This window comes from Hippichthys cyanospilos, chromosome 11, assembly GCF_059441005.1.
Source record: "Hippichthys cyanospilos isolate Australia breed blue-spotted pipefish chromosome 11, RoL_Hcya_1.0, whole genome shotgun sequence".
Classification (NCBI taxonomy): Eukaryota; Metazoa; Chordata; class Actinopteri; order Syngnathiformes; family Syngnathidae; genus Hippichthys; species Hippichthys cyanospilos.
The window spans coordinates 1607347-1633418 of record NC_142379.1 but is presented as its reverse complement, the minus strand read 5'-3'; the positions used below and the strand labels follow the sequence as shown (position 1 = coordinate 1633418).

Genomic DNA, 26072 nt, shown 5'->3' with positions numbered 1-26072 from the left:
TTAGTTCTGGGTCTGTCTTTATACTCGTCGGGACAAGTCCTAGTGTCCTCAGTGGAGGACATCCTGGCTTTTACAGGGCATTATTTTCCATAAAAGAAGCGAGCGGACTGAACCGACGTCCGAGTCCATCCTTGTTCACGCGTTGGAATATTACGTGTAAAAGTTATGATGGTTCAAATAAGAATGGCAAGGTTATGCAGCAGAGTGCAACGGTTAGCGCACATGTAGTTTTTCATCTGACCCATTTATTAATTGTGGTCTTTTGGGCAGTCACAGTCATAAACGCTGCGCACCTTCGGGAATTTATGGTAAAATGAACTCCAACTACGTCCAGAAGAAAAGGAAAAACAGCTGCTTCGAGCCCATTCAACGTTACACTGCCGAGGCATTCACTGAACCGCTCACAACGTGGGAAATCTGAAACCCGCTTAACCCGTAACAAAGATATAACTTACGAATATGAACACTCGAAAAAAACTTGAAAATTGACAAAAACGAGAGTCTGTTTTGCTATAATTTTTACGTTGTTGCCAACATCGGTAAATCTTATGCATGCTAACATCGAAAATACCAGAATTTGACCCCAAAATTAAGGGTGCGTCTTATGCACAGGTGCGTCTCATATTTGTCGAATTACTATAATCTGACAAATAATAACTTTTCCTTCACGTTCTGGTTGTCAAGGCAATGAGGGGGCAGGTTGAGCTGTGGTTCATTTGCATGAAACATGGTCAACCCTTCAAAGTGGACCGCTTTCTGAGGCGAAACCACAAGCGTGTGTAAAATGTACTGCGCTGTGATTCATGATGCAAAGTATGTCATTGACATGTTAGTTAGGCACCTGGGAACTGTTTTCAACTTTTGGGGGGGCACAATAAGTCTCCTTTAAGGTGCTGATCAAAGGCAGTGCAATCACACTGGGACTAGACGGAACCAAAACACTTTGGCGCCATTAGATACCGGTGGGCTCATTACTCTTCCAAATGGCTCCGAGTGACACGTCCACTCGCAAACCTGTTTACCTTTCCTCCTGTTGCCGTCAATCTGACTTTTTTCATGTTTTTGCCTCAGTTTATGCAAAAGACGGAGGCCTTCCCCCGAACTACGCCAAAGCCACCGTGAGGGTCCGCGTGCTGGACGAGAACGACAACGCCCCCGTCTTTGGACGCCAGTTCTACGGCATCGAGGTGCCGGAGAACACGGAGGCTCGGCTGCTCTTCATATTGCGAGCCACCGACCAGGACGCCGGAGATGGCGGGAAAATAAACTACAGGATTATAGGTGGGGGGGTCACTCCTTATTTAGTACGGTATTTTGGTCCGAAATACCGCATAAAAGCATTTTCCCTGGTCCATACCCCTCAAAATTTTGCAATATTTGAGCAATACCTTGTGAAAAAGCCTTTTTTGGCGTACCTCAAGGATTTGTCCGTGATCCTCTGCTTTTCTTTCCTGATGTCTTACACATAGATCAAATTATAACTAAGTTTACGATTTATCGCACGGTCCTAATTTCTAGTATTGACTTTGCTACGTCTTTGCAGCTGGAGACCCCGCAGGGGATTTCCACCTGGATAGACAGTCCGGCGCACTTTCCACCTCTGGACCTTTGGATCGGGAAAAAAGAGCCAGATACACCCTGACGGTGGTGGCCCGGGATCAGGGCCACCCGCCCCGCAGCAGCAGCGCCACCGTGGAGGTGATCGTCACAGACATTAACGACCACAGCCCCCAGTTCACCAGCGCCAGCTACACGGCGGACGTGTCCGAAGACGTGCCCGTCGGCTCTTTGGTCCTGGACGTGAAAGCCACAGATCTGGACGAGGGTCCCAACAGCCAAGTTGTGTACTTTCTGACCGAGGGCTCCATGAGCATGTTCATCGTGGATCAGAACACGGGCCGGATCATCACAGCCGCACTTCTCGATAGGGAACGGACCGCCTCTTATACCTTTGAGGTGTGCGCTGCGGACTCTTCGCCTTCGAACCCTCGCAACGCCACCGCCCGGGTCACCGTCCACATTCAGGACGTCAATGACAACGCCCCCTTCTTCGTTCAGGACCCACTTATTTTGAACATTTCTGCCAGCGGCGTGTCGAGCCAAAGGGTACTTGCCACTATGAGAGCCGAGGACAAGGACTTTGGGGCAAACGGCTCCGTCTTTTATCGCTTCGCCAATCCCGTGAGGGGCTTCACCATCAACTCCCTGACAGGAGCTATCCAAGCCACAGAAAAGCTGCAGGCTTTGACCCAAAGCCAGAGGACCTTAATAGTGCAGGCTATGGATCAGGGCAATCCGGCGCAGTCCTCCTTGGGGGTAGTCATAGTTTACATTAAGGAGCAGAACTACAGGGGGATTCGCTTCTCTCGCGCGGCGCGAGACGTCAGTCTGCAGGAGAATGCCGCCAAAGGTAACGCAGACGTTCACGGACGAAACCTCGTTCGAGGACAACTGTGCGTTAACCTCGTTTTATGTTGTAGGTACTGTGGTAACCCAGACCCAAGCCCAATATCCCGACGGCTCTCAAAACGGGGTCAGCTACAGTCTTTTCAGTGGAAACCGCTTGCAATCGTTTGGAATCAACTCCATAACGGGTGAGTGGACAAAACGGCGACTCAAAGCGCTCGAAAAAGTCCTCAAAACCGAGCCTTATATCGCGTTATACTTTCCGCGAATCAGGTGAAATATGGGTCCAGAAATCCGAAGGGCTAGACTACGAGGAGACCCCCAAACTCCGCCTCGTGGTGAAAGCCGAGACGGCGTCCTCCAGCTCCTACATGGCGGTTAACTTAATCCTGCAGGACGTCAATGACAACTTGCCTCGCTTCCAGCTCCAGAACTACGTGGCCTATATCCGAGAGGCGCAGGGTCACGATTTTCCCATTATCCAGGTGCAGTAGACCTACTGTAACTCCCCCACCCCGCGCCGGAGTTTATTGTGGTTGGCCCTTGTTTAAGTGTGAAGTTATGGAGCAGAATAGAAACACTCTTCACTCTATAGCGGCCTGGATAGTTTCAGTGAGGCGCAGTAATGAATGGCTGGATTCTCAGCGCTCCTGCCGAATGTATTCAATCACTTGTTCCCTGGAAGCGGGTCCACGGAGCCCATTTTATTTCATTTGGACTCCGTTGGCAATATCGCTAACCGGATCGGGTTACGCTGAAGCAGCTTTTTGGCTCTTTCTATAGTTGCATTCAATCTTCTTGCAGGTTGCGGCAAACGACCTGGACCAGGGTCAAAATGGCCAGGTGACGTACTCCATTAGGTCCTCATCCATGAGCGGTCTGTTCAAGATCGACCCGCTGACTGGCAGCATCAGCACCGCGGCCATCATGGACAGAGAAATCTGGACCCAGACAAAGTCGGTCTTTGTTTTATTTCTCTTTTTTTCCTCCTCTCGCTCCACGAATCGCGAAAGTACAGGTCGAGCGTTTGGTTGCCGTTTTTGTGCAAATAGGCTCGTCGTCATGGCAACGGACCGCGGTACCCCCAGACTGGCCGGCTCCGCCACTCTCACCGTGATCGTCATCGATCTCAATGACAACAGTCCCATGATTCCTCTGCCTCGGGAGATCCGAGTGCCCGAGGGTAAGTGGACTCGGCACGGTAGTTTCAAGGCAAAGTGAGGGACCTCCAACGAGTTACCCTATTTTCCGGATCGCAAGGGGTACTTAAAACGCTTTCGGTTCCTCAAAAATCAACAGCATGCCTTGTAATCCACAGCGCCTTACGTATGAATGGGTTTCAGTTCTAGGTCTAGTCTCATTCACAGTTATTCATTAGCATATGTCTATGTTTTTGCCAAGCACTACTTCCTGCTTCCGTGTCCCAAACTCATAGGAATTGATTGTACCTTGAAAAGAAAGCAAGCGAGATACGGCGCTACCCTATATTTTTTTGTCTCATCTGAACTTGGCGTAGTAGCGCTAAATATATCAAATAAATATAGGGTACAATTTTAATAAACAATTTGCCATTCAAAGTGTCACAAAAGTAATGTCGGTTCGATCCTAAAGTGTCTTATATGAAATTGTTTCAAAACGTTTATTGATATCACGGTTTAACAACACGGTGCACCCAATGATCCGCACTGGTCAAAATGTTCAAGATTGGCCAAAGAACTTCATATTTATTCAGCAAAGCAAGAATATTTTGGTACATAGCGGCTATAATTACAGGGCTGTAATCCATTCTCTGAAGACTATTCTTAAGGACATTCTGGCAGCGCTTGTATGTCAAGCTCAATAAAAGAGTGTTTGATTTAGCCACTAGAATGACTTTCGAGCAGTTCACAGCACAGACCCCCAAAGTCTTGACCGCTCGGCGCTTTGACATTTGCTCTTCTCATACAAGTGCGGAATATCGATGCGGATGACCGTAAAAACTTTCATCAGGTTCGTTGGTGGTGTAGTGGTTCACACAGCTGCCGTGCGTTTGATTCCCGGTCAGTGCCCCATTCACCATTGCCCCGCATTTGACTGCCAACCAGTCCAGGGCGTGGCCCTTTTTTTTCCGCCAAAGCCAGCTGGGATAAGCTTCACCTCCTGCCTCAATCTTGACCAAGATAAGCGGTATTGAAAATGAATGGATGGGACTATTGCCCTGGAACAGAAAACTGTCCTCACTGACTGTGGTCCGGAGGCTAATAAGCAGGAAAGACGAGCGCTAGCAACATAGTGCAACTGCGAAAAGATTCAAAAATGTGCACTTTAATGGTTTTCTCAGATGTGATCACGCGATGGCAGAAAGGGTCGGGTGAGGATAGCAAAATGATGATTAAATGGTACCCAACGTATGGCCTGGGGGCCATTTGTTGCCCGCCATTTATTAGTAAATTGTCCGCAAAAAAAACTAATGAATTTGTTTATATCGACTTTTGCACAGATGTAAATAACATTTGCAACCAAATTGAAAGCCGCAATTCACTTTATGACTTTAAAATCCTCCTTTGAATCCCAGATTGAAAACCGTACACCTAATTTTAATATCTCACTTTGAAACCCTAAACCTAGATTCAAACCCCTCTTTGAACCCCTAATTCACATTTAAAACCCTACTTTGAAACACCAAGCCTAGATTGAAACCTTACCTTGAAACCCCAAACTTAGATTCAAACCCTACATTAAAAATCCAAGAACTGTACCAAATGTTTCTTTACAAACAAAAATGTTTCCCTCATGCAAGATCTAAATTGGGACTACAGCGCATGATTCCCAAGTAACTGCTTTAAAAATGGGTACAACAACAAAAAACAGTCCCACACAGCCCAAACTTTTGTAAAAACGTCCCTGCATTAAACGTCCTCAACCTTGTGTCATTTCAGACACCCTGATAGGCACAATTATCAGCCAAGTGACAGGAAATGACGTGGATTCCGGCCCGGCCCTTTCCTACACGCTCCACCTGGAGGGAGACAGCAAGGGCATGTTCGGAATCCACTGCTACGGCGGCGGCGTGTCCCTGACGAGCGCACTAGACTATGAGGAGAGGACCTGGTACACCCTGACCATCCGTTCGTCGGACTCGAAACATCAAAGCGAAGCCAATCTGACCGTGCTGGTGGAGGACGTCAACGACAACGCGCCCGCCTTCACCCAGGATTTGTATCAGGTACGGCAGTTTTCTTCACGTCCGCGGGATTGGCGAGGGTTGATAAATCCATGGCTTGGCATCCAACAGGTGACGGTATCGGAGCACCTCCCGGAAGGCAGCGCTCTAATCACCGTAACGGCCAGTGACTCAGACTCCGGGGATAACGGGAAGATCACCTACCGGGTCATGTCATCCACTAGGGGTGTCTTCTCCATTGACCCGAGCAACGGTAATATTCTCCTGCGCAATCAGAGCTCAGGTTTTCCCAAACGCTTTCAAAACAATACACGTCATTCTTTTCTTTTTCCTCGCAGGCACTCTGTTCGTCAACCGAAAAACAGAATTCGACTTTGAAAATCCCTCCATCCTCGTGGTTGTCGAGGCTCGAGACCAGGGCACGCCATCCCTCTCGTCCGTCGCGACCGTCCAGGTCCAAGTGTCGGATATCAACGATAACGCCCCCGTCTTCCACCAGTCTGAGTACAGAGCATCCGTGTCTGAAGACGAGCTTCCAGGCTCCGTGGTCGTGACCTTGGAGGCGGCGGACGGAGACCTGTCGCGTGACAACTGCGGTTTTGATTTTGCCATCGCCAGCGGCAACTCCGGTAACGCCTTCCAGATCGAGAGCAGCGTGCGCTTCTTGGAAGGCAGAGGCTTCCAGACGGTCGGAAGCCTGATCCTGGTGGAAGAGCTGGATTTCGAAGCCGCGTCGAGTTATAACTTGACCGTGGTGGTATCGGATCGCGGGATCCCCCAGCGCAGCTCCAGCGTGTCCATCCTAATCAGTGTCACGGATGTCAACGACAACCCTCCGGCTTTCAGCCGAGGAGAGTACAGCGTGGTGCTGAGCGAGAGCGCCCCTGCGGGAACGGAAGTCCTTCATCTGTCTGCCACTGATCCGGACTCTGCTCCCAATGGGGAGGTGCGGTACTCCATCAGCTCAGGGGACAAGAGCGGCCTTTTCCAGGTGGACCAGTGGACGGGGGCCCTGAAGCTGCAGCGACCTCTGGCCAGCGAGAGTCAGTTGTCCCACATGATCGTTGTCCAGGCGACGGACGGCTTGGGACACTTCGCCTTTGCCCCGGTCAGCATCGACGTAAAGGACATCAACGACCACTGGCCTTTCTTCCCGCTCAGCCAAGTAACCGCGAGCATCAGGGAGAATCAGCCCAAAAATGCTTTAGTCACCAAGCTGCACGCCATCGACCACGACAGAGGGGTCTTTGGAAAGTTGCGATACCGCATGCTGGAGGGCTCCCGAGACGGACGGGAAGCCTTCTTCATAAACCAAACCTCGGGAGAGGTTCGGACCCGCTCTACTTTTGACTTTGAGAAAGTGAACGCCTTCAATTTTATGGTTGCAGCCATGGATGCTGGCAACTACTCCGCTACTGTCACAGTGCAGATTTACGTCTCCGGGGAGGATGAATATGATCCCGTTTTTACCTCCCCGGAGTTTTCCTTTAAAGTGCCCGAGGGTGCAAAGAAAGGTCAAATCATTGGCAGAGTGCAGGCCAAAGACGAAGACGGGGGCCTGGACGGGGTCGTCCTCTACTCGCTGTCTGGCGATTCGCCCTATTTTGAGGTCAACAAATCAACTGGCGCCATCTCCCTAAAGATGGACAGCTATGGCCATCGCGTGAGCCGCTCCAAAAGAGAAGTTCGCCTCATGACGCTAGACCTGATGGCCCGCAGCCCTCTGGAGTCCTCACGGACGGCGGCCGTCAAAGTGACCGTGGACGTGAGCCACACCTCTTTCGGCCTCGCCACGGATATGAGCATGCTGCTCGTCAGCGTCATCGCCGTGTCCCTCGGAACAATAGTCATACTGTGCGTAATCGCCGTGGCGCTCTTCTTCGTCAAACTCGGGCGGCAGAGGAAAGAACAGAAAAAACACAGACGAACCAAGGCGTCCGCCACCATGCTGCACAAATTCGAGGAGACCAAAATAGCCGCCAACGAGATTATCTACCATCAGGCCCTTCCCGGGTACGCCGCCGATCAGAGCAGCGGCAGCAGCAGCAGCGGGGGGCCGTACACCCGCGGGGGATCCCTGGACCCCTCCCACTCCAGCGGCCGGGGCTCGGCGGAGGCCGAGGCGGCGGAGGACGACGAGATCAGGATGATAAACGAATACCCTCGCGTGTCCAGCATCTCGTCCTCCATGCAGGAACGCATCTCCGCTCGGGGTCCCGACTCCGGGATCCAGCAGGACGCGGACCAGTTGTCAGACGTGTCCTGTGAGCCCTCCCTCGACTGGTTCAAAGGGAAGAAAATGGGCAGCCTGAACGGCACCCTGATTGCTGGGCAGGTGCCCATCTACCGCGACGAGGGGGGAGGGTATGTGGGTATGGGACGGGCTCTCAGCGTCTCCCACCATAAGGATTATACCTTCCCCGAGGACGGAAAGCCCAGTGTGGACGGCTCCTTGACCGCCATCATGGCCAGCGACGAGGAACTGAGGGGCAGCTACAACTGGGACTACCTGCTCAACTGGTGCCCCCAGTTCCAACCTTTAGCCAGCGTTTTCACCGAGATTGCGCGTTTGAAAGACGAAACGGCTCCCCCGCATCCCCGCCGCTCCTTCCACCGCAAAGGCAAAGCGGAGTCCAGGATCGACCCGCCGCCGCTTATCACCTCCGTGGCGCACCCGAGCGCAAAAACTGTACCGCCCAAGCCGGCCGTGGGGAGGACCTTCCCCCACCTGTCCACGTTCCGGAGGTCTCCCCTTAGCAGCGAGGGATCCATCTGCTCGGTGGCCATGTCCCCGAGTTTCTCCCCGTCCCTGTCGCCGCTGGCGGCGCGCTCTCCGGCCGTCACGCCCTTCAGCGTCTCCCAGGGCCCGTCGGCGTCCGTCATCAGCACGACGGAACACAACCTGGAGCACGCGGATGAGGCGGAACTGAGGATTTGAACTTTGGGGACTCTAAAACTTTCATTTGATGAGCGCAACGTTGCGTCAGTTACGTTCCTTCGCCGTTTTGCGGTACTCGCGGTGGTGCCGTTTGTAGACAAACTGAAAGGGCCGAAATGGACTTTGGACCACGGTGGACTTCATTCTCCTCTTGATCCAGTTGTACATTAAAACAAGAGGGTCGGGGTTCACACACGATGTCAATATTTTGTAGAAAAAGCCTTGTTTATATTTTTATACTTACATGCGGTTTTCTCACCGGGGCACGGCATTTGAGTCTCAAACGGTTATTGGAAAAAAAAAAACACTTTTTTCTATATTTGTATATTTGTAGCTTGTACTGTATCCCTTAACGCTCAAAGTTTTTTTTTTGTTTTAAACTCTTGCAACTATTGTCAGAGATTACTGTAAATATTTCAGACCGTGACGTCTTCTTGTACAAGGACTGAACGGAGCGGGATGAGACCGTCTCCAGTTCCGCCGCGAAGGAAGGTAATCGTGAATGTGAAGCGCTTGCAGGATTTGTCTTTGGGGCGCTTGAATTGATCATATATTGCCTTACCGCTTCTTGCGGCGCACCGTCACAAGGCGATCTCGTGAGGGGGACTTCAAAACAACGCATCCATTTCAAAGTAGCGCAATGTAAGATCCAAAGCATTGCTGAAAAAATCTGCGTCTTTTCTTCATTGTTTTGGTTTGCGGAAGATGGCAAATGAGAGAAGGTTTTATGGTGATATTTCACCGGATTCACGAGATGCCTGGACGCCATTTCAGTGACACAATGTAAGCCTTGCCACCGTCTGTTTTATTTGGAATTATTTTACTTACTATCCCAAATTCGCCAACTCTTGAAAGCATTTTAAATAGCAAGCATGGTATTCGGCGGTATTTTATTATTTATTGTGTTGGCAGACCTCAGAAGCTTCAGAGGCTTGATGTAAATTATTAGAAAGAATAGTGGTAAGTGAATACGGACAGATATATTTGCTAATCGACTAAAGGCTTTTTTTTACGGCTTTTTTTTTGTTTTTGTTTGGACCTGTGTCATTTCTGGAGGAATGTTTTGAGCTCAAGTGCCTGATTAAAGAACTTTAATGGAGACAGAGTCAATCTTTTGTCTGAAATTGGATGCAGGGATAAAACGCTGGTAGCTGCATGTCCATATTTTTGGATGTCCATGTTTTTTTATTATAATATTATAATATGAGCGCAAGAATTCATAATCAGAGGCGGGCATTTTACACTTTCAATTTTTACAACTTTTTACACTTCGAGTGTCAGTCACAATGGACTGCCCAATCCTGTCGTACAACAATGGATGAAAACGCAATGCTTAGTTTGTCCCTTTTTCTTTCGTTTCTTTTTCGGTTGCGGGCAAAACGGGCGTCCATCAGTGATGGATCGACACATAGTGATGGGCACCGTGTGCTTGTGCGTGGGTGTCAAACAAACGGTCCGCGGGCCGGTTCTGGCCCGCAAACCAGTTTAATCTGGCCCGCGGATTGATTTTGTAAAGTATAAAAATGAGCTGAAATATTTTCGATAAACTTGAAATGTTTTATGATTAATTGTATTGTTGTATGATTTTGGACAGTATTAAAAAATGAATAATATATTTTGATTATTGTTTTAAAGTAATATACTATTTTTTTTTAATTGGTCTAGCCCACCTGGAAATACATTTTCCTGATTTCCTGATTTTTCAGATTTTTCTTTGAAACCCTGTACTAGTGGTATCGGTACTTGGTAGCAATATCATTGACTACTCAAGAATTGAATATTTGTGCTGATAAAAAAAGTATCAAAAAACCCTTTTTTTTGGAACAGATCTTGAGAAAACAAGTCAACTTTTTGTACATTTTTTGTAAACATGAAGCGTGAAAGGTTTGTTTGGATCTGGATTGGCTCCATAAAAGTGGACCGGTCCTGTTTTTGTCTTCAAGACTTCATGCGCGACCATTCGCAATAAACAGCATGTACCATTCAGAACCGGTACACGCGCGGGATGATTTTTTTTTTTTTTTCCCAACCGTAAATAAGAGCGGAGCCGCCCGAAACGGGACAATCCGCTGATGATACGCTTGGCTCGGGCGTCACGGTAACGAGGCCGGCGCGGTTCCCCAGAACGACGAGGGCCCGACTATTTACACAACGGCGCTCGGGAGATACGAGCGAAAGAGGGCGAGTCGGGCCATTACTCAAAGCTGAAATTAAAGAGTGGCCATAAACCAAATGAAATCTGTCATTTGGCCGTCAAGAGCGCAGGAGGAGGCCGCTCCCTTTGACATGCGAGGAGCGCCCGTGTTTTTTCCATCACCGGTCAAATTGAGACGTCAACGTTGCAGCGGGCTTACTGCCGTCGCTCCCCGATTGCAGTTTTTTTTTTCCTCCGGAAAGAAAATTCAAAGGACGAAAAGGCTGCCGCCAGTAATTTTATGTTTTTATATTATCGTGGTTTTTGAAAAACTGTTACCTTGCAGCTTACATTTTTGACCGAAGTTTTGTTGCCATTCCCTTCGCCAGCCACTGCTGTGGCTTCTATTCTTTGCGCCTTATGATGCAATGCACATTATAGTGCGGAGAATACAGGGAGTCCAAATTCAGATTTTCTTCTCATAAATCAGAATTCTGATGAAAATTCTCACCACCCAAATAGCCCGATGCGCGCGGGGGTTTTAGATTTGTCTTTGTACTGTACAACATGACGAACATGAAGGACGTTTACGTCGACGAAAAAGCTGCGGCCTCCTTCTCCCGAAAGCGTATTCCATTGTTGCAAGTTCTCTTTTGAATCCGAAGAAAGAGGACGTGAGGCTAAAAGCATTCCGAGACGTGCTTAGCAACAAAGCTAGCGTTAGCCGTCTCTTAGCTCAGTCAACTTTCCAAGGGCACCGATCTAAGAGTCAAGTGTTTTTTTTTTCCTTTTGTAGCTTTGCTTTGTCAAGGACGTTCATTTGAGATTCAAGACTAATATTCAGCCTCTTTAGGTGCAATTCTTTTGCTTTCTTTTTAAAGTTAGAAAGGAACAAATACTCCTTGAGCCTGTGTGCCTTTGACTTCTATTCGATTTGCAGTTAAAGTTCATTGAAAGGAAAATATATTACCTCAAAGTATTTGACAATATACAAAAGTGTCTGACTTTTTTTCAAACGTACTTGCAAACTCTGCAAACGCTGTTTTCTTCATTTGTAGGATCCAAATAAGGTTATATTTGCAAATGCATTTGAACATACTAGAAAAAAAGGTTCAAGCATACTTCTATGCTAAAGGCTAAAAACGTAGCATTTTTTTCCCCATAATGGTGTGGGATACTGACCCATGCATACACAAAAGAAATGTCTTTTTTTATTTTTTATTTTTTGACAATTGTCCTAAACATATGGTTTTAAAATTTAGTAAATAAACTTTCTTTATTATAATGTTTTATTCTTATGTAAAATTCGCTTTTGTTCTTCCAATTTTACATGGCATTCTGGACAAAAAAAAATGCCATGTTCTTATATTACCTTTGCAAATGAGTCTAGGTAATATGTATAAGGTAATTAAAAATATACTATAGGTTATTTGTTAAAATATCCTTTTTTCCCATGATGCTGCTTTTTTTCCGTTTTGCGTCACTGATGACATTGCGCATCTGTATAAATAATACAGCCATAATAATACAGGCATTTTGCAAAGGAGTGACTATGACACAATTTAACGAGAAGTTGCTTCATGTTCCTATTAATTTACTCTTAATTTGAAAAGTAAAATGCACCGTCTCACCGCATTAAAATGCATTAAATTTGATTTGCTTATACATGCAGAAACCCTGTTCAAATCTCATGTACCCCCTAAAGTGCCCCCACTTGGGAAATTTCATATTTCAACGAATTGATGGTCAATTGTGTAAGTTCCTAATTCAAACGGTGGTTGAGAGTCTTAAGTGTTTCATTGACACACCCGCTGTCAGGAAATGCTGCCTTTCCACGGCCACCTGTCAAAAAGGAGGTGCCCGCTACTCAACCGCATTTCCCACAAATGATCGGCACTCTTAGAAGTCTTGACAGCTTCATTTCTTTCTCTTCTTTTTGCAGCTTTGACGACATAATGACTAAAAGGACTGTGGGGGGACATAATGGTTTTAACATGTCCTCTGCGCAACAGTTTTGTGCCATCGTTTCCCTCTCTGAAGTTTCGACTCCAGGAATAGGCAAGGTTTCATAAGTGGTTGAATGCAGCTTTTTTTTTTTTTAACTAGCAAGGCGGCTTTGATTCATGTCAATGTGATGATATAATGGTGGCAGGCTGTTTTTTTTTCCCCCCGCCGAGTTTTTTTCTTGTGTCGCCGAGCCGCTCGAAAGGTAGACGTTAGCAACAATTGCTTTCAACACGACGGGGCAGGAGGGGTTAGTCAAGGGTGGGATCTGCTATTTGTTTCACACAGCCGCATTTTGCCCGTCTTTTCCCTTTGTCTTTTTTTTTCCTGGTTGTAATTTCTCTGTGTCACACAGTGTTACTTGTATCATTGTGATGAGTGCCTTATACATTATACTGACGTAGCGTAGATGCATCATGGCCTTCCTTCCCTCATCGTCCCTCCCCCAGCTGTCCAGATGTTGTGCGAGATATGCTGTAGTCCTTTTTGTAGACGCGTGTGCAGAGATTTTTTTTCCAGACGTGAGCCATGCCCTTTGTTTGGGGCATGGCCAAAGACTTTTTTTTTCCTTCATCAGCTCCCTATGTATCCGTATCTCTTCTAAGAGAGTGCAGCCTCTCTATCTTTCTATCTATCTATCTATCTATCTATCTATCTATCTATCTATCTATCTATCTATCTATCTATCTATCTATCTATCTATCTATCTATCTATCTATCTATCTATCTATCTATCTATCTAGCAAGATCGAGTATTAACAGGCTGTAAGATCTATCTATCTATCTATCCATCTATCTATCTATCTATCTATCTATCTATCTATCTATCTATCTATCTATCTATCTATCTATCTATCTATCTATCTATCTATCTATCTATCTATCTATCTATCTATCTATCTATCTATCTATCTATCTATCTATCTATCTATCTATCTCTATCAAGATCGAGTATTAACAGGCTGTTAGATCTATCTATCTATCTATCTCTATCAAGATCGAGTATTAACAGGCTGTTAGATCTATCTATCTATCTATCTATCTATCTATCTATCTATCTATCTATCTATCTATCTATCTATCTATCTATCTATCTATCTATCTATCTATCTATCTCTATCAAGATCGAGTATTAACAGGCTGTTAGATCTCTCTCTCTCTCTCTCTCTCTCTCGCTCTCTCTCGCTAGCTAGCTAGCTAGCTAGGCCCCTAGCTATCTAAAGGGGCTCAGGATACATGTTAGGAATGTGGATCTTCACGCGGAAAGGGCCGAGATGCTTTGTCCAGGGGGGGCTTGGCAAGGACCAGACTCTCCCTCCGAGGAGCCCAACGCGTCAGCCGATCCTATCCCAGTCCGTCCTTGACCACCGGGCTCGGCAAGCAAAATGCGCAGCCGGTTTTATGCGGAGGTAACAAAGTGTTACTTTGTATTACGTCTCGTACGCTGCAGTTTAGCGGGATCTCTGTGTGGAAGGGGCTCAGAGTACATGTTAGGAATGTGGTTCTTCACGCTGAAAGGGCCAAGATGTTTTGTCCAGGGGGGCTTTGGCAAGGACCGGACTCTCCCGCCAAGAAACCGAGACAAGAGTCCAGTCAAAATGAGGCCCGGGTGCGGAGTCATCCGTCTCTTCATACCGGGATTACCCGCAAATCCTTCATACCTACACTTTGCACGGAAGTTGCCTTAAGCGGCAGGTCAGGCTCCAGCGATGCTTCCTACAATCCCTTCTCCAAACAGTCCGAGGAGAAACCAAGCCCCCGCCCCCCTCCGCCACCGTCTCTCGCAAGTTTCCCCTGCAAATCGTCTTGCGTGACTAGAATGAGAGGAGGGGGGGAAAAGATTTCAAAACTCATTGGCACACGAGACCTTCGTCTATTTTTGGAGAGAGAGCTGAAAACAAAACCAAAAAAAAAAAAGCCACAGGGAGAAATAGGCAATAGCGGGGCGAAAGGGGGTCTGTTTCTCATTTGGACCCGGCCTCGCCAGCGTCAGAAGAACCACAGCGGTACGGGGAAGAGGAGGGTGGCAGAGGGGGGGATGGGGGTGTAGTTGAAGTGTTTTTCCTGCGAAAACCGCAGCCAAATCTTTTCGGGGCCTTTTCAAGAGTCGTCACTTAGCAACCCGGCCTGGATCCCATTACCCGGCCGACTGTTTGTGTTTGTCTTTTTCTTGTTTTGACCCCTCCCGCTTGCAACTTTGCCACCGGCAAATTTGCGCTTCTTCTTTTTTTATGCTTTGCAGCTCGTAAATTCTCCAGCGACGCGCCATTGTTTCGGAGGACTCTGTCGCGTGGGCGTCCCGTCCAATGGCGGTTTTTCCCGTTCGCTTTTCATGTCGGACCGCCGGACGCTATACTTAGCCGCCGCCACGTATGTCCCCGCGCCAGATCGGCAGTCAAAGTTTAACGAGTCACACGCCGGCGCCGCGCGATGTTGCGTGGATGATGAAGAGCTTCCCGTCGTTGATTGAACATTTCTGGTTAGGGGAAAGAGAAAAAGCACCGATACGTGTCCAAGGAAAGAGATTTTTTTCTAAAATGTTCGTTCTTCTAAAAAGCGCGTGGTCGTAAGTCAGGAAACGTCAGCCGAGCCAATCCGAGCGTGCCATCATGCCTCATTGTTATCTACTGAAACGTCTCTATTGCGAGATCCTAATAACGCGGCGATGGATAGATGCCTCCGAATGACTTTTGCAGCAAATGCAGGAAGAAAACCCGTTATTAACCATGAAGAATTATCTAGAACAACCTTTCATTTTCCAATGGAAAAATACCTCTCAAGCCGCATAAAATCATGTTCGAAAAAAACGCCGGTCTGTCGAAAAGTACTTTTTTGGTCCGTCCTCACTTTGTTGTCAGGCTAAACTTTGTTTTCGGCAACCGATGTATTATCTGAGCAGTGGGCTGTGAAGAAACGCTTTGTGGCGTACCTCAAGGATCCGTCCGTGGTCCTCTTCTTTTCCTACATCATGTTTTCACATTCACCAAATGAGAAGTGGTTTTGTTTTGCTGTGACGGCGTGGATTGATGCATGGAGATGAGGTCCACACACACACACACACACACACACACACACACACACACACACTATACATATATATATATATATAAATTCATTTTCAGATTAGTTTTGAGGTGTGAAGTAGCCCTCTTACGGTCTCAGCTTTTATTTCCAAGCTGCCGAAAAATTCAAATTGTTTTCAAAGTGTATGAAAATAAGCGACCAGCAGTCGATGCGCAGCGCGAAAAGATGAACGTGCCAAAACCTTAAATGCGTTTTTCTCAAAATTGAGGATTTCAACTTGGGAAGAAATTGCTGTAACGCTATTTCTGTGTATTATGCATCATTATATATAATTTTTAAGGGAATTAAGCGTGTAATCAGAATATATCAGTGTCTCAATTTTCATTTTTGAAGCCTGATGAAGAAAAATTCTAATGCAATATAAGTAACAGTGTATTTTTTTTTACATTTCCCGCGATTTAAAAAAAGCCAGTTTTGTCATTTGAAGTAGTTTTGCTTGAAAATTACCGATGAGTCAGACATACTCAGGTAGCTACCATTTCTCGTATCCCTCTCAAAAGCTCGACTGCTCGCAATTCATCGCCTTGTATAACCGACGCCTGACAAAAATGCATTTGTATGAGATGAAGCTATCAGGGCAAAAAAAAAATGTTATGAAACAAAATTATTTGGATAAACAATGAAACCCTCGACGCAAAAGAAGCCACCGGCATCCGAACGAACGCGCAGCATTACCTTAAAGCGCGTCGACTTTCACCTTGCGCCTCACAAATTGATGGGGGCGGTCCTCGGCTCCGACCCCTTGCCTATCAGCTTGGCGTTTTCACTAATTGGCTTTAGTAAAGCCCTCATCCCCAGAGACGAGTCCGGCGCGGTCAGTCCAATAAATATCAACAAAGGCACAATCCCTTCTAATACCCGATGGGCCGCTCATGTGATGCCGTTTCAAAAAAACCTAGAGGAGATTCTGCACCCCTCCCTCCAAAAAAAACATGCAGCCTTCCATAAGTTGAAATAGCGACATTATTCCCCCAAAGTATTGGGAACACGTCAAAACGGTCTCATCTGAATAGGAAGCAATTTGTCACTATGATTATTTCTTGATGAAAGGGAAATTTCGGAAGCCTTTATCAGGACACCAAGACGAGACACAGAGGACTGCACTGAACACAACCTTTGGTCTATGTCATTGAAGTTTACGCCTGACTCAGAATATGACATGATTACATTCCAAACGCGCTACCTTTTTCAATCTGTTTTTCTATTATTTTGTTCAAGCGGTAGGGGAATAAAGTCCCCGTCCTTGTTTAGGTGCGGACAAGGTTTATCTATCATAAATATAAACATTTGTTCCAAGCATCATATTTCAATCTGCTATACCACTTATTTTTGAATACAATTGCGACGGTATCTCCAGGTGTATTTCATTCAGCAATCCCAGGAGAAACATTATTTTTATCTCAGCCAGAAAATCGCGCCACTCATCCGTATTTTGCATCCAAAATTGCATCCGTATAAAACTTCAAATAAAGACATATAAATGTTTTGCAAAGGAGTCACAGTTTAGCAATAAGGTTCTTCATGTTCCATCTCCTTTGCTCTTAATTTGAAAAGAAAACTTGTTCCTGTCACAAAAGATTTTTACAACATTAATTGTGAACTCCCTGAAAAAATGTGCTGTTTTTTTGGTTTCAATAATCATGGGGGTTTAAACATGCGGATACCCCAAGATACCCCAAACCGGCTGTTCTCAAATGGGGGTACGAGTACCCCTGGGGGGTATGCGAAGGCGCTTCAGGGGATACGTGAGATCTTAACAGTCTCTGGGTGTCCCTAAATTTAATTTCATTCTTTTAGCGGCGTTGACAGGAACAAGTTCTTTTACTTTTCAAATCAAGAGCACATTAATTGGAACATGAAGAATGAATGAATTAGTCCCTTGGAGTAAAAGCCGTGGACATCTCTGCTTTGCACAAAAATGAGATTACATAAGAGAAGTAGATTGTGCAGTACGATCTCTCTCGCATGTAAAAGCTTGACAGTGCAGTCCGGGAGGACGTCTGGCACATAAATTTACTTTCTAGCCAACAATAGTGCGCCGAGTGGGGTTTGCCAACTTTTCCAACAGGAAAAAAAAAAAAAAAAATCAGAAAGGGGGAGGCCTCCTTCCAATGGAAAATACTTTGGCCTTAAGGCTCCATATGCTTTCATTTGGACAACCGTTTTTATTTTTTTTTTACACGGCTCGACTTTCTCTCATTACGAGCCCGACTCCCAAATGTTCAGTTAGCCACTCGGCGTCTCGTCAAAATTTACGGCTGGTAATCGCTTCGGCTTTTTTTTACGGTTTATAGGAAACGCTTAAGTTCGGAGAATGTCATTGATGTCGCGCTCCCTCGGAGGGAGCGTGGTGAAAAATCAGCTTTGCCTTAGTAATCGTCCGCACCATGACTCAAGAGTATTTCATGTAAGACATAAAAGGCCACGCTTGTTCTGTACACTGGGTTCCAAAAGGCCTTTGATTTGCGTGGCAATAAACCACCAAAGTGGCTCGCGTCAAGACCAGGAAGCGGGACTTATTGTGGGATTGAGTCATTATTGCGAGAATGATTTCATTCGGGTGGAAATTACTTGTAGTTTTGACTTTTAACGGCAGGTGTCGCTGTATCTCGCTATGTGCTTTCGACCAATTGGATAGCAAAACGATTGCTGAAAACGCTTGATTTCCTGTTCCGTTTCGGACGTTAAATACATGTTTTAAAGAACAGGAACGACCATCTTATGCCTTTATTTTGTTAGTCATGCTTTTAAATGCCATGACAGGAACAGCACAGCTTTCTTTGCAAATTAAGAGGTAAGTAATTGGAACATGAAGCGACTCGTTGCTAAGTTGTTGCAGTGGCTCCTTTGCAAAACATTTTACGCTTTTTTTTTTTGTTATTCATGCTTTTTAGTGGCAGAAACTGTACAACTCTCTTTTCAAATTAAGAGCAAATTAATTGGAATTTGAAGAAACTCATTGTTAAATTGTTGTAGCGTTCCCTTTGTGAATATTTTATGCTTGTGATTTGTTGTGAATGTTTTCTAGTGCCATGGCAGAAACTGTACAACTATCTTTTCAAATTAAGAGCAAAGTGATTGGAACATGAGGCAACTCATTGTTAAATTGTTGTAGCGTTCCCTTTGTGAATATTTTATGCTTGTGATTTGTTGTGAATGTTTTCTAGTGCCATGACAGAAACTGTACAACTATCTTTTCAAATTAAGAGCAAAGTGATTGGAACATGAAGCAACTCATTGCTAAACTGTTGTAGTGGCTCATTTGAACAACATTTTATGCACTTTTGTTGTTTTTTTTTTAAATAGTTTGGTATGGTATGGTACGATATGGTAAGGTACGGTAAGGTATGATACGATACGGTGCGATATGATACGGTATGGTACTTTCTATTTTGTACGGCACCAAAAAATGGCTTGAACGACATCTTCTATGTTGAAAAATGCGTCATTTGTAAATTGACCCCGGTACCACAAGGCGCCATTATGCTGGAAAAACAAAAGAATAATCGGATAAAATAAATAACCCCCCCTCCCCCACCGGGCCAAGTCTAGGCAGAGCTACAGTACCGTGTCCTCCTTGACCCGCTGGATTTAATCACGCGCGCTGGTCGTGGGAGGTCCCGCTCCGAGCGCTCCCAAGTAAACGTCGGGGCTTTTACCGTCCTGACATCTATCTGGCACGGCTAGAAAGCAATCTTACGCTAGCCGGTAGCGCTTGAACCGTGACCCAGATGCCGCCAGGACCACATCAAAGCGGGACGCTCGCAAACAATAGGTTGAAGGTATAAATCAGGTACGCTGCGGTACGCTCGTATTTGAAAAGTTCGGAGGGCGGGTTGAGCTTTTGCTCTGAGCCGCTAATATCCGCCGGAGCTAATTAGCCGCGGCGGATATCGTGGCTCGGATTATTGGTGCGGACGTTCCAGGCCTTGCCTTTAAAATGTCCGGCTGCCTCGTTAGCATTAGCATACGATTGTTTACAGGGAAAGCTTATCGTTTTTTGTTTTTTTTTTGTATAAGGAAACCTATAAAGTTTAGTTGTTTTAAATGAAACAACACAAAAAGTTGGGTTATAATTCTCAAATGTTAAGTCAGTCTTTTATTGACCCATTATTGGGTTATTTTTCACCAATTTGTTTTTACTGCCACCATTTGACAATTTGAGTCCATTTTTGGTCATTCTCGCAGACCGGATCAATCCCATTCACGGGCCAGAACCGGCCCGCGGCCCCTATGTTTGACACCCTTGCTTTATGTAATATAGGACTAAAGTAATCAGTTACCTTCGCACCTAATTACCGTCGTCTTTTAGTTCTCCTTTTTTCTTTAGAAAAAACAAAACAAAAAAACAACAGCATTCAAAAACATTAGGGACTTTACCAAAAACAATCCAAATTTGGTCCAAAAAGGGACTGACCCGACATTTGGCGTTTAAAAAAACAACAAAAGAGATCACACGGGGGCATTTGGGAAGCAAGTGTCGCATTCATGGCGGCTAACAAACACGGAGCGAAGCTACTGTATGAATTGTGGCTACCGCGCTACACTTTTAAAGCTAGCGTTAGCCCGGCGCTAAATGTGTCAGCCGCCGGCTTGGCAATATTAAAAAGATTTATGCATGACTTTGAACACAGTCAGGATGTTACTGTAGCTCATAAAAAAGTGGGAAAGAGAGCTGGCAAACGTCGGCGCATGGAGGCCGCGCCGCCGCATCTGTGGAGCAGCTTGGCGCTTAACGAGCGAGAGTTGTTAGCGAGGTGAGCCGTGATCTTAATCAAGGCGCAGGTGCACGCAAATGGCCCATGTCACGTTCGCTTACCCCTTTTGTTTTCGTCATCAGATGATCAAAACAAAGACCTGGAATCAAAATAAATACAGTAATCCCCCGTGTATTCGCTATTCATCAATTGCTGCACTCGCCTTGTTTCCTCGTTTTGTATATATTTGTGTTTCCTGTATCGGAAACTTTTTCAACCGAGGGCCGCATCGCTTTTCTCTTCTCAGATGGGGATGCGGGTCAGTTTATAACGGGACCAAATGTCTGACCGTGACCGTGAACGCGGACAGTACTTTTGGGACCTTTGCTGTAATGCGTTTGTGTTTGGAATTTCTGCTTTAAGGGAGCCTTGTGACATCAGGAGCCAGAGTTTCTTCTTAATCTGAACACTGTTGGGTCAATACTAATCCAAATTGGGTGAGAAGAGGACCAAGCAAACTTTTTGAGTTTGAATCCCAAAAGTTGAATCGGAAGGATAACCATCAAAATCCAGAAAATTGGGCAGCACCTCCTCAAAAATGAGGTTGGCTTGTTAATTTGGCTCAATTTTGTGGGTCAAATGAATAAAGTTGGGGTGTACGCAGTTGGGCTAGATCTCAAGATGTAGCACTATCTATCTATCTAGCTAGCTAGTTAGCTAGCTAGCTAGCTAGCTAGCTTCAATCTCAAAGCTAGCTAGTTAGCTAGCTAGCTAGGAGATTGAATGAGTTAAAGACTTTCTGACTCATTTGTAATTTCTTTCTTTCGTTCGTTCTTTCGTTCGTTCGTTCCTTCGTTCTTTCTTTGTTTGTTTCTTTCTTTCGTTTGTTCATTCTTTGTTCTTCGTTCATTTGTTCTTGATTTCTCTTTCGTTTGATCGTTCTTTCTGTCGTTGGTTCTTTCTTTCGTTTATTCATTCTTTTGCTCTTTCTTTTGTTCTTTCTTTCTGTCATTTGTTCATTCTATTTTGTTCGTTTGTTCTTTCGTTCTTTGTTTCTTTTGTACGGTCATTCATTCATTCTTTTTTTTCGTTTGTTTGTTCTTTCGTTCGTTCTTTCTTTCTTCCTTCCTTCCTTTGAGCTTGAACAAGTTAAAAAGTAGCCGTGTCATTTGTAAAACTGCAAGTCGGCGCCCGCTTCCAGGAAGTTTGTTAAGGACTTTTTGGTGGCGCGTCCACTAATCCGTGCGTCCCTGTGAGTTAGTCACCTGCAGCCTGTCTGATGTCAGGATTTCAGGCTCCCATTTTAATGATGTTAAAAAGTCTGAAGGGAGGAAGAACCCGGAGCATGGAGGAGCGTTGTAAATCTGTCGCGCCGCTCCGCATATGAATGAGCGGACATGATGGACGGGCTTTGATCAAAGCTGGAAAAGCTCTTGTGTGTTTTTCAACTTTGTCCGAGGAATCTCCCAAGAATTCCTGAGTCAAGTCGCTCATTTCAAACCGCTCGCTTGGAATCGTTTGCATTCCTTTCGGGACATTTTTGTGCTTTTGACTCCTCGCAAAATGGACCTACCGTAAATGGCGGGATGGAAAAAGCATCGGCTCGAAATATTCCGTTTGATGACGACCTACTTGCCCCTAATTGGAGTCATTATTGTACAGACGAAAATAAAACGTGTCTCCTTATGACTCGGAGTGGACTTCAATGTTGACGTTGAATTTTTTCCAATGGGCAGGATGACATTATCACGATTAAAAAGGAGCAATCATATGATACTGCACATATATATTTTTGCTCTCGAAACGCAATTGCACGAGCCGCTCGGCGGTCCCGGCAGTTCTGTCCCCATAACGATGGGCTCTCGAGCCCAGCGGGAGGTCGAAGGCGCACCGCATGTTTCAGTTGGCCTTCATAAGCCGAGTTAGCGTTTGGGTAAAAGCATCAAGCCGCGTGCTCAAATCTTGTACATGGCATATTTACAAAATAATTGTCAAGCCTTGTTTGCTTGCTTTTCATGTGGCAATAAGACGCTGTGTATATCTCTCAGTCGTTTGAGGACTCTTGTGTAAATAATAGAAATCCTCTTGGCAGCGAGGAGGGCACTCAGACAGGTTTGATGCTTTGTTTGGACAAAGTTGTTTTCTCTGTTCGCCTCTTATCCAAACATTTCCTCTAATACATTTTGGAGGATTGCTCCCACAGCAATATTCCGGAGAGTCGCAGTAAGAATCTGTTGTTAAATCTCCCGAAGCCATTTTGAGCTTGTCTGTAAATGCGTGTAGATTTTTCAGCCACTAGGGGGAGTCTGTAACTTCCTGAAGGCAGGAGTGTCAAACTAATTTTTGTTGTGGGCCGAATTGGCTTAATTGTTTCTATCTGAGTGTCGTCGTTATAACCGTGAAGTCTTTATGTTTTTTTCCGTATGATCATCACATATTTACCTGGGCCAATACAAACTGTTCAAAAAAGGCAAATGGTAACTTGTGGTTTCCCAAAATGATTTCACATTTGGTATTTTATTGAGGAACTTGAAGTCATCATTAGTATTTTGCGGGCCACGTGAAATGATGTGGCGGGCCGCATCTGGCCCCCGGGCCTTGAGTTTGACACCCGTGCCTTAAGGTTTTTCAGTTTGTTTTTAACGTCATGAAATATCGCTGATACTGATGATGTTACATCATCGACCTGCTGGAGTTGCTGAGTAAAATACTCGTAGAGATACCATTAAAAATGCGGTTTCCAAGCTGTGTTCCTCATCTTATCATCGATTGTTGACTCCGGTGCTCAAATTGATTTTGCGCGACTGACTCCATTCCAAGTAAAACAAAAGTCAAACGTGGACATTTTTTTGCAGTGAATAATGCACAGGTCAAAGGTATGCCTGGGGGAGGCCCGACGACGTCCAGGCTGCTCCTCCGCCAAGACGCAAAGTCAAAACATACCCTTTCAATTATTCAAAGTGCAGCCATTGAGATGTTTGCCTTTGAGAGAGTCTCAACAGCAACATTATTTACCTTCTTCCTTTATGGAACTTGACTTCCTGCCCGCTCGCTGTAACGTACACGACTTAGAAAATGCATACAACGGCTCAATGTGCGCTTTGTCGGAAACGGGATCGAGACTCACAATCGACGACTTATTTCAAATGGACTTTCCCTTCGTCATCGTTATTCATGGACGCCCTGCTAGAAACACCTATGAACGAGGCTGTCCAACCTTTTTTTTGGGCCTTGGGGGCCACTTCGAACTTCGGATTTATCAAATGTGCTAAAATCGAGCAAAAAAGTACATGATAATATCGTTGATAAACCTCTACATAACATTTTGTTATGAGGTAAACTGAACTGCAAAAAGGAAACATGAAAGGAAAAAGAGGCACGCAAGAAAAAGAAGCTTGAAAGAAAAAGGAAGATGCAAGAAAAAGGAAACACGAAAGGAAAAACAGGCACACAAGAAAAAGAAGTTCGAAAGAAAAAGGAAACAAAGAAGAGCACACAAGAAAAAGCACGAAAGAAAAAGGAAACACATTAGAAAAAAGAATCACGCAAGAAAAAAGAAACAAATAAAAGAACCACACAATGAAACAGAAACACAATAGGAAAACGAAGCAACCAAAATTATTTAATAATCATTTAATAAACAAAACACCAAGAAGAAAGTCAAGGAAAGTCACGTGGAGGAGATGTGTGAAGGTGCCCATCCCCTGACCGCTCTCCTCATGAGTAAAAAGAATTTGTCTTCCTTCTTTCTATTTTGTTTATTATATGTTCTAGGTTGACTGGCCCTGACATTTTGGACACTGGGCAAGGCGTGCTTGTCATCGCTCAGGCGGGGATCATCACTCTTTCATGTCAATGTTCCATTCATCCTCCATTTTTTTTTTTTTTTTAGCTGCACAGAAGCAAAAGGATGTACATTGTGTTTTATATATTTTTTTTGCACACATACATTTGGCTTTGACAGCTAACAAGAAGCAGTGAAATGGAAAAATAAAAAAAAAATCCAGACAGCAAAGATCTCTAACCCCACTCACGCACATTTTTACATTTTGTTTAAAACAACACCCGGACATATAAGTTCTTTTGACAGGAATTGAATAGTGCAGAAGCAGGGGGAAAAAAAAATGTCCCTTGCAGGAAATCATTGTTTCAAGCACTTTTAGTATACTTGGAAGCCATGTTCCCTTCTCGCTGCCATCCCTGATTGAAACAAATGAGAGGCATTAGTCCAATTTGGCTCTATCGGCCTATCTGTAAAGACGGCGGCAATCAGCGAGAGGCGGGACGCAATAATGATAATAATAATCATCAGAAATTACAATTCCTTTAGAAGTCGATGGTTAGATCGGCCATTTAATCATCCATCCGTTGGGTTTTCATACCGTTTATCCTCATAAGTGTTGTGAGTGAGCTGGATCTTATCCCAAATGACTTGGCTGAGAGGTGGGGCACACCCTTGAATGGTCGCCAGCCGAATTTAGGGCCGCGCATTGAAAACGGTGGACGATCATGTCTATCCTTACGGACTTTTTAACGTCGACAAGACACTGCATTTACCAATCACGAAATGTCTTCATTATTCATAATACTACTGCTGGAATGATCCATTTTGGGATCATTAAGAAAATCGTCCTTTTTATAAACATGTTTTAAGAAAAAAAAGTGTTTATTTTTAAACAAACTAATCCACCAAACAATAATACTAATAGTTTTTTTTTTAACTCCAAATTATTCATTATAATACAACAAATACAAGAGCATCATGATAGATAGTGAACATATGAATAATAATCATGATACAGTAGAATATATGATGCAGGTGTGTCAAACATGAGGCCCGCGGGCCAGTTCTGGCCCACAAACGGCTTTAATCTGACCAGGAAACTGATTTTTTTCATGCAAAGTATAAAAACGATCAGATTTTTTTTTCAATAAATGAAAAACATGTAATGTCTTCTGATTAATAGTAATGATAATATTTTATGATTACTAGTGATGTTGTGCATGTACTATTTTGGACGTATCAAAAAAAAAGAATAAAACATCCGAAGTTGTGGTTCAAAAGTTTTATAAATATCATGATTTTATTGATCCGGCCCACTTGGGAATGGATTTTCTTCTATGCAGCCAGCAAGCTAAAACAAGTTTGACACCCCTGAAAAAATGAAAAGAATGAAATCAAAGAGAGGTGGAATGAAAGAAAAATAAACAAATATAATAGAGAAACAAGAATTTATGCAAATATGTTTAACTAACAATACTAATAGTTAATACTTTACTTTTACGCAAAATGTCGTAACAGCTGATTGTCAGACGTTGTTGCCGCCTTATAATGAGGAAACAGTGACCTCTTTTGGACAAAATAGGATACTGCAGTTTGGTGACAAAGCTACGTCAGCACAGCACGACGTGGACAACTGAAAAGGGCGGAAAAAGCCTCGAAGATTGGTGTTCTTTCACAATAATATCACATTTTCTCGCTATGCGCGCCCAAACGGTTGGTAACACTTTACTTAAATACTGGTAGGTATTTATGTACTTTAAAAATATATATAAATTCAAAATTAAGCGCCGAAACGCGTATTTCTGTATATTTACGAAACCCTAAGCTTTTATTGTGGTGTGACGCTAAAGCCGCTGCTTGGC

General features: G+C 44.8%; 1 protein-coding gene across 1 annotated transcript in view; it reads left to right on the top strand.

Moving 5' to 3' along the window:
- The window catches only part of LOC148415402 (protocadherin-16-like), an 82957-nt gene extending 72837 nt beyond the window's left edge, over positions 1-10120 (top strand). Inside the window, exons 12-20 of the mRNA XM_088427757.1 lie at positions 1072-1281; positions 1544-2410; positions 2481-2594; positions 2680-2891; positions 3211-3362; positions 3459-3589; positions 5325-5611; positions 5681-5822; positions 5908-10120. Of these exons, the coding sequence (XP_088283883.1) occupies positions 1072-1281; positions 1544-2410; positions 2481-2594; positions 2680-2891; positions 3211-3362; positions 3459-3589; positions 5325-5611; positions 5681-5822; positions 5908-8507 (4715 nt within the window). The 3' untranslated portion in view covers positions 8508-10120. The remainder of the gene's footprint in view (positions 1-1071; positions 1282-1543; positions 2411-2480; positions 2595-2679; positions 2892-3210; positions 3363-3458; positions 3590-5324; positions 5612-5680; positions 5823-5907) is intronic.
- Positions 10121-26072: the final 15952 nt, after the last annotated feature.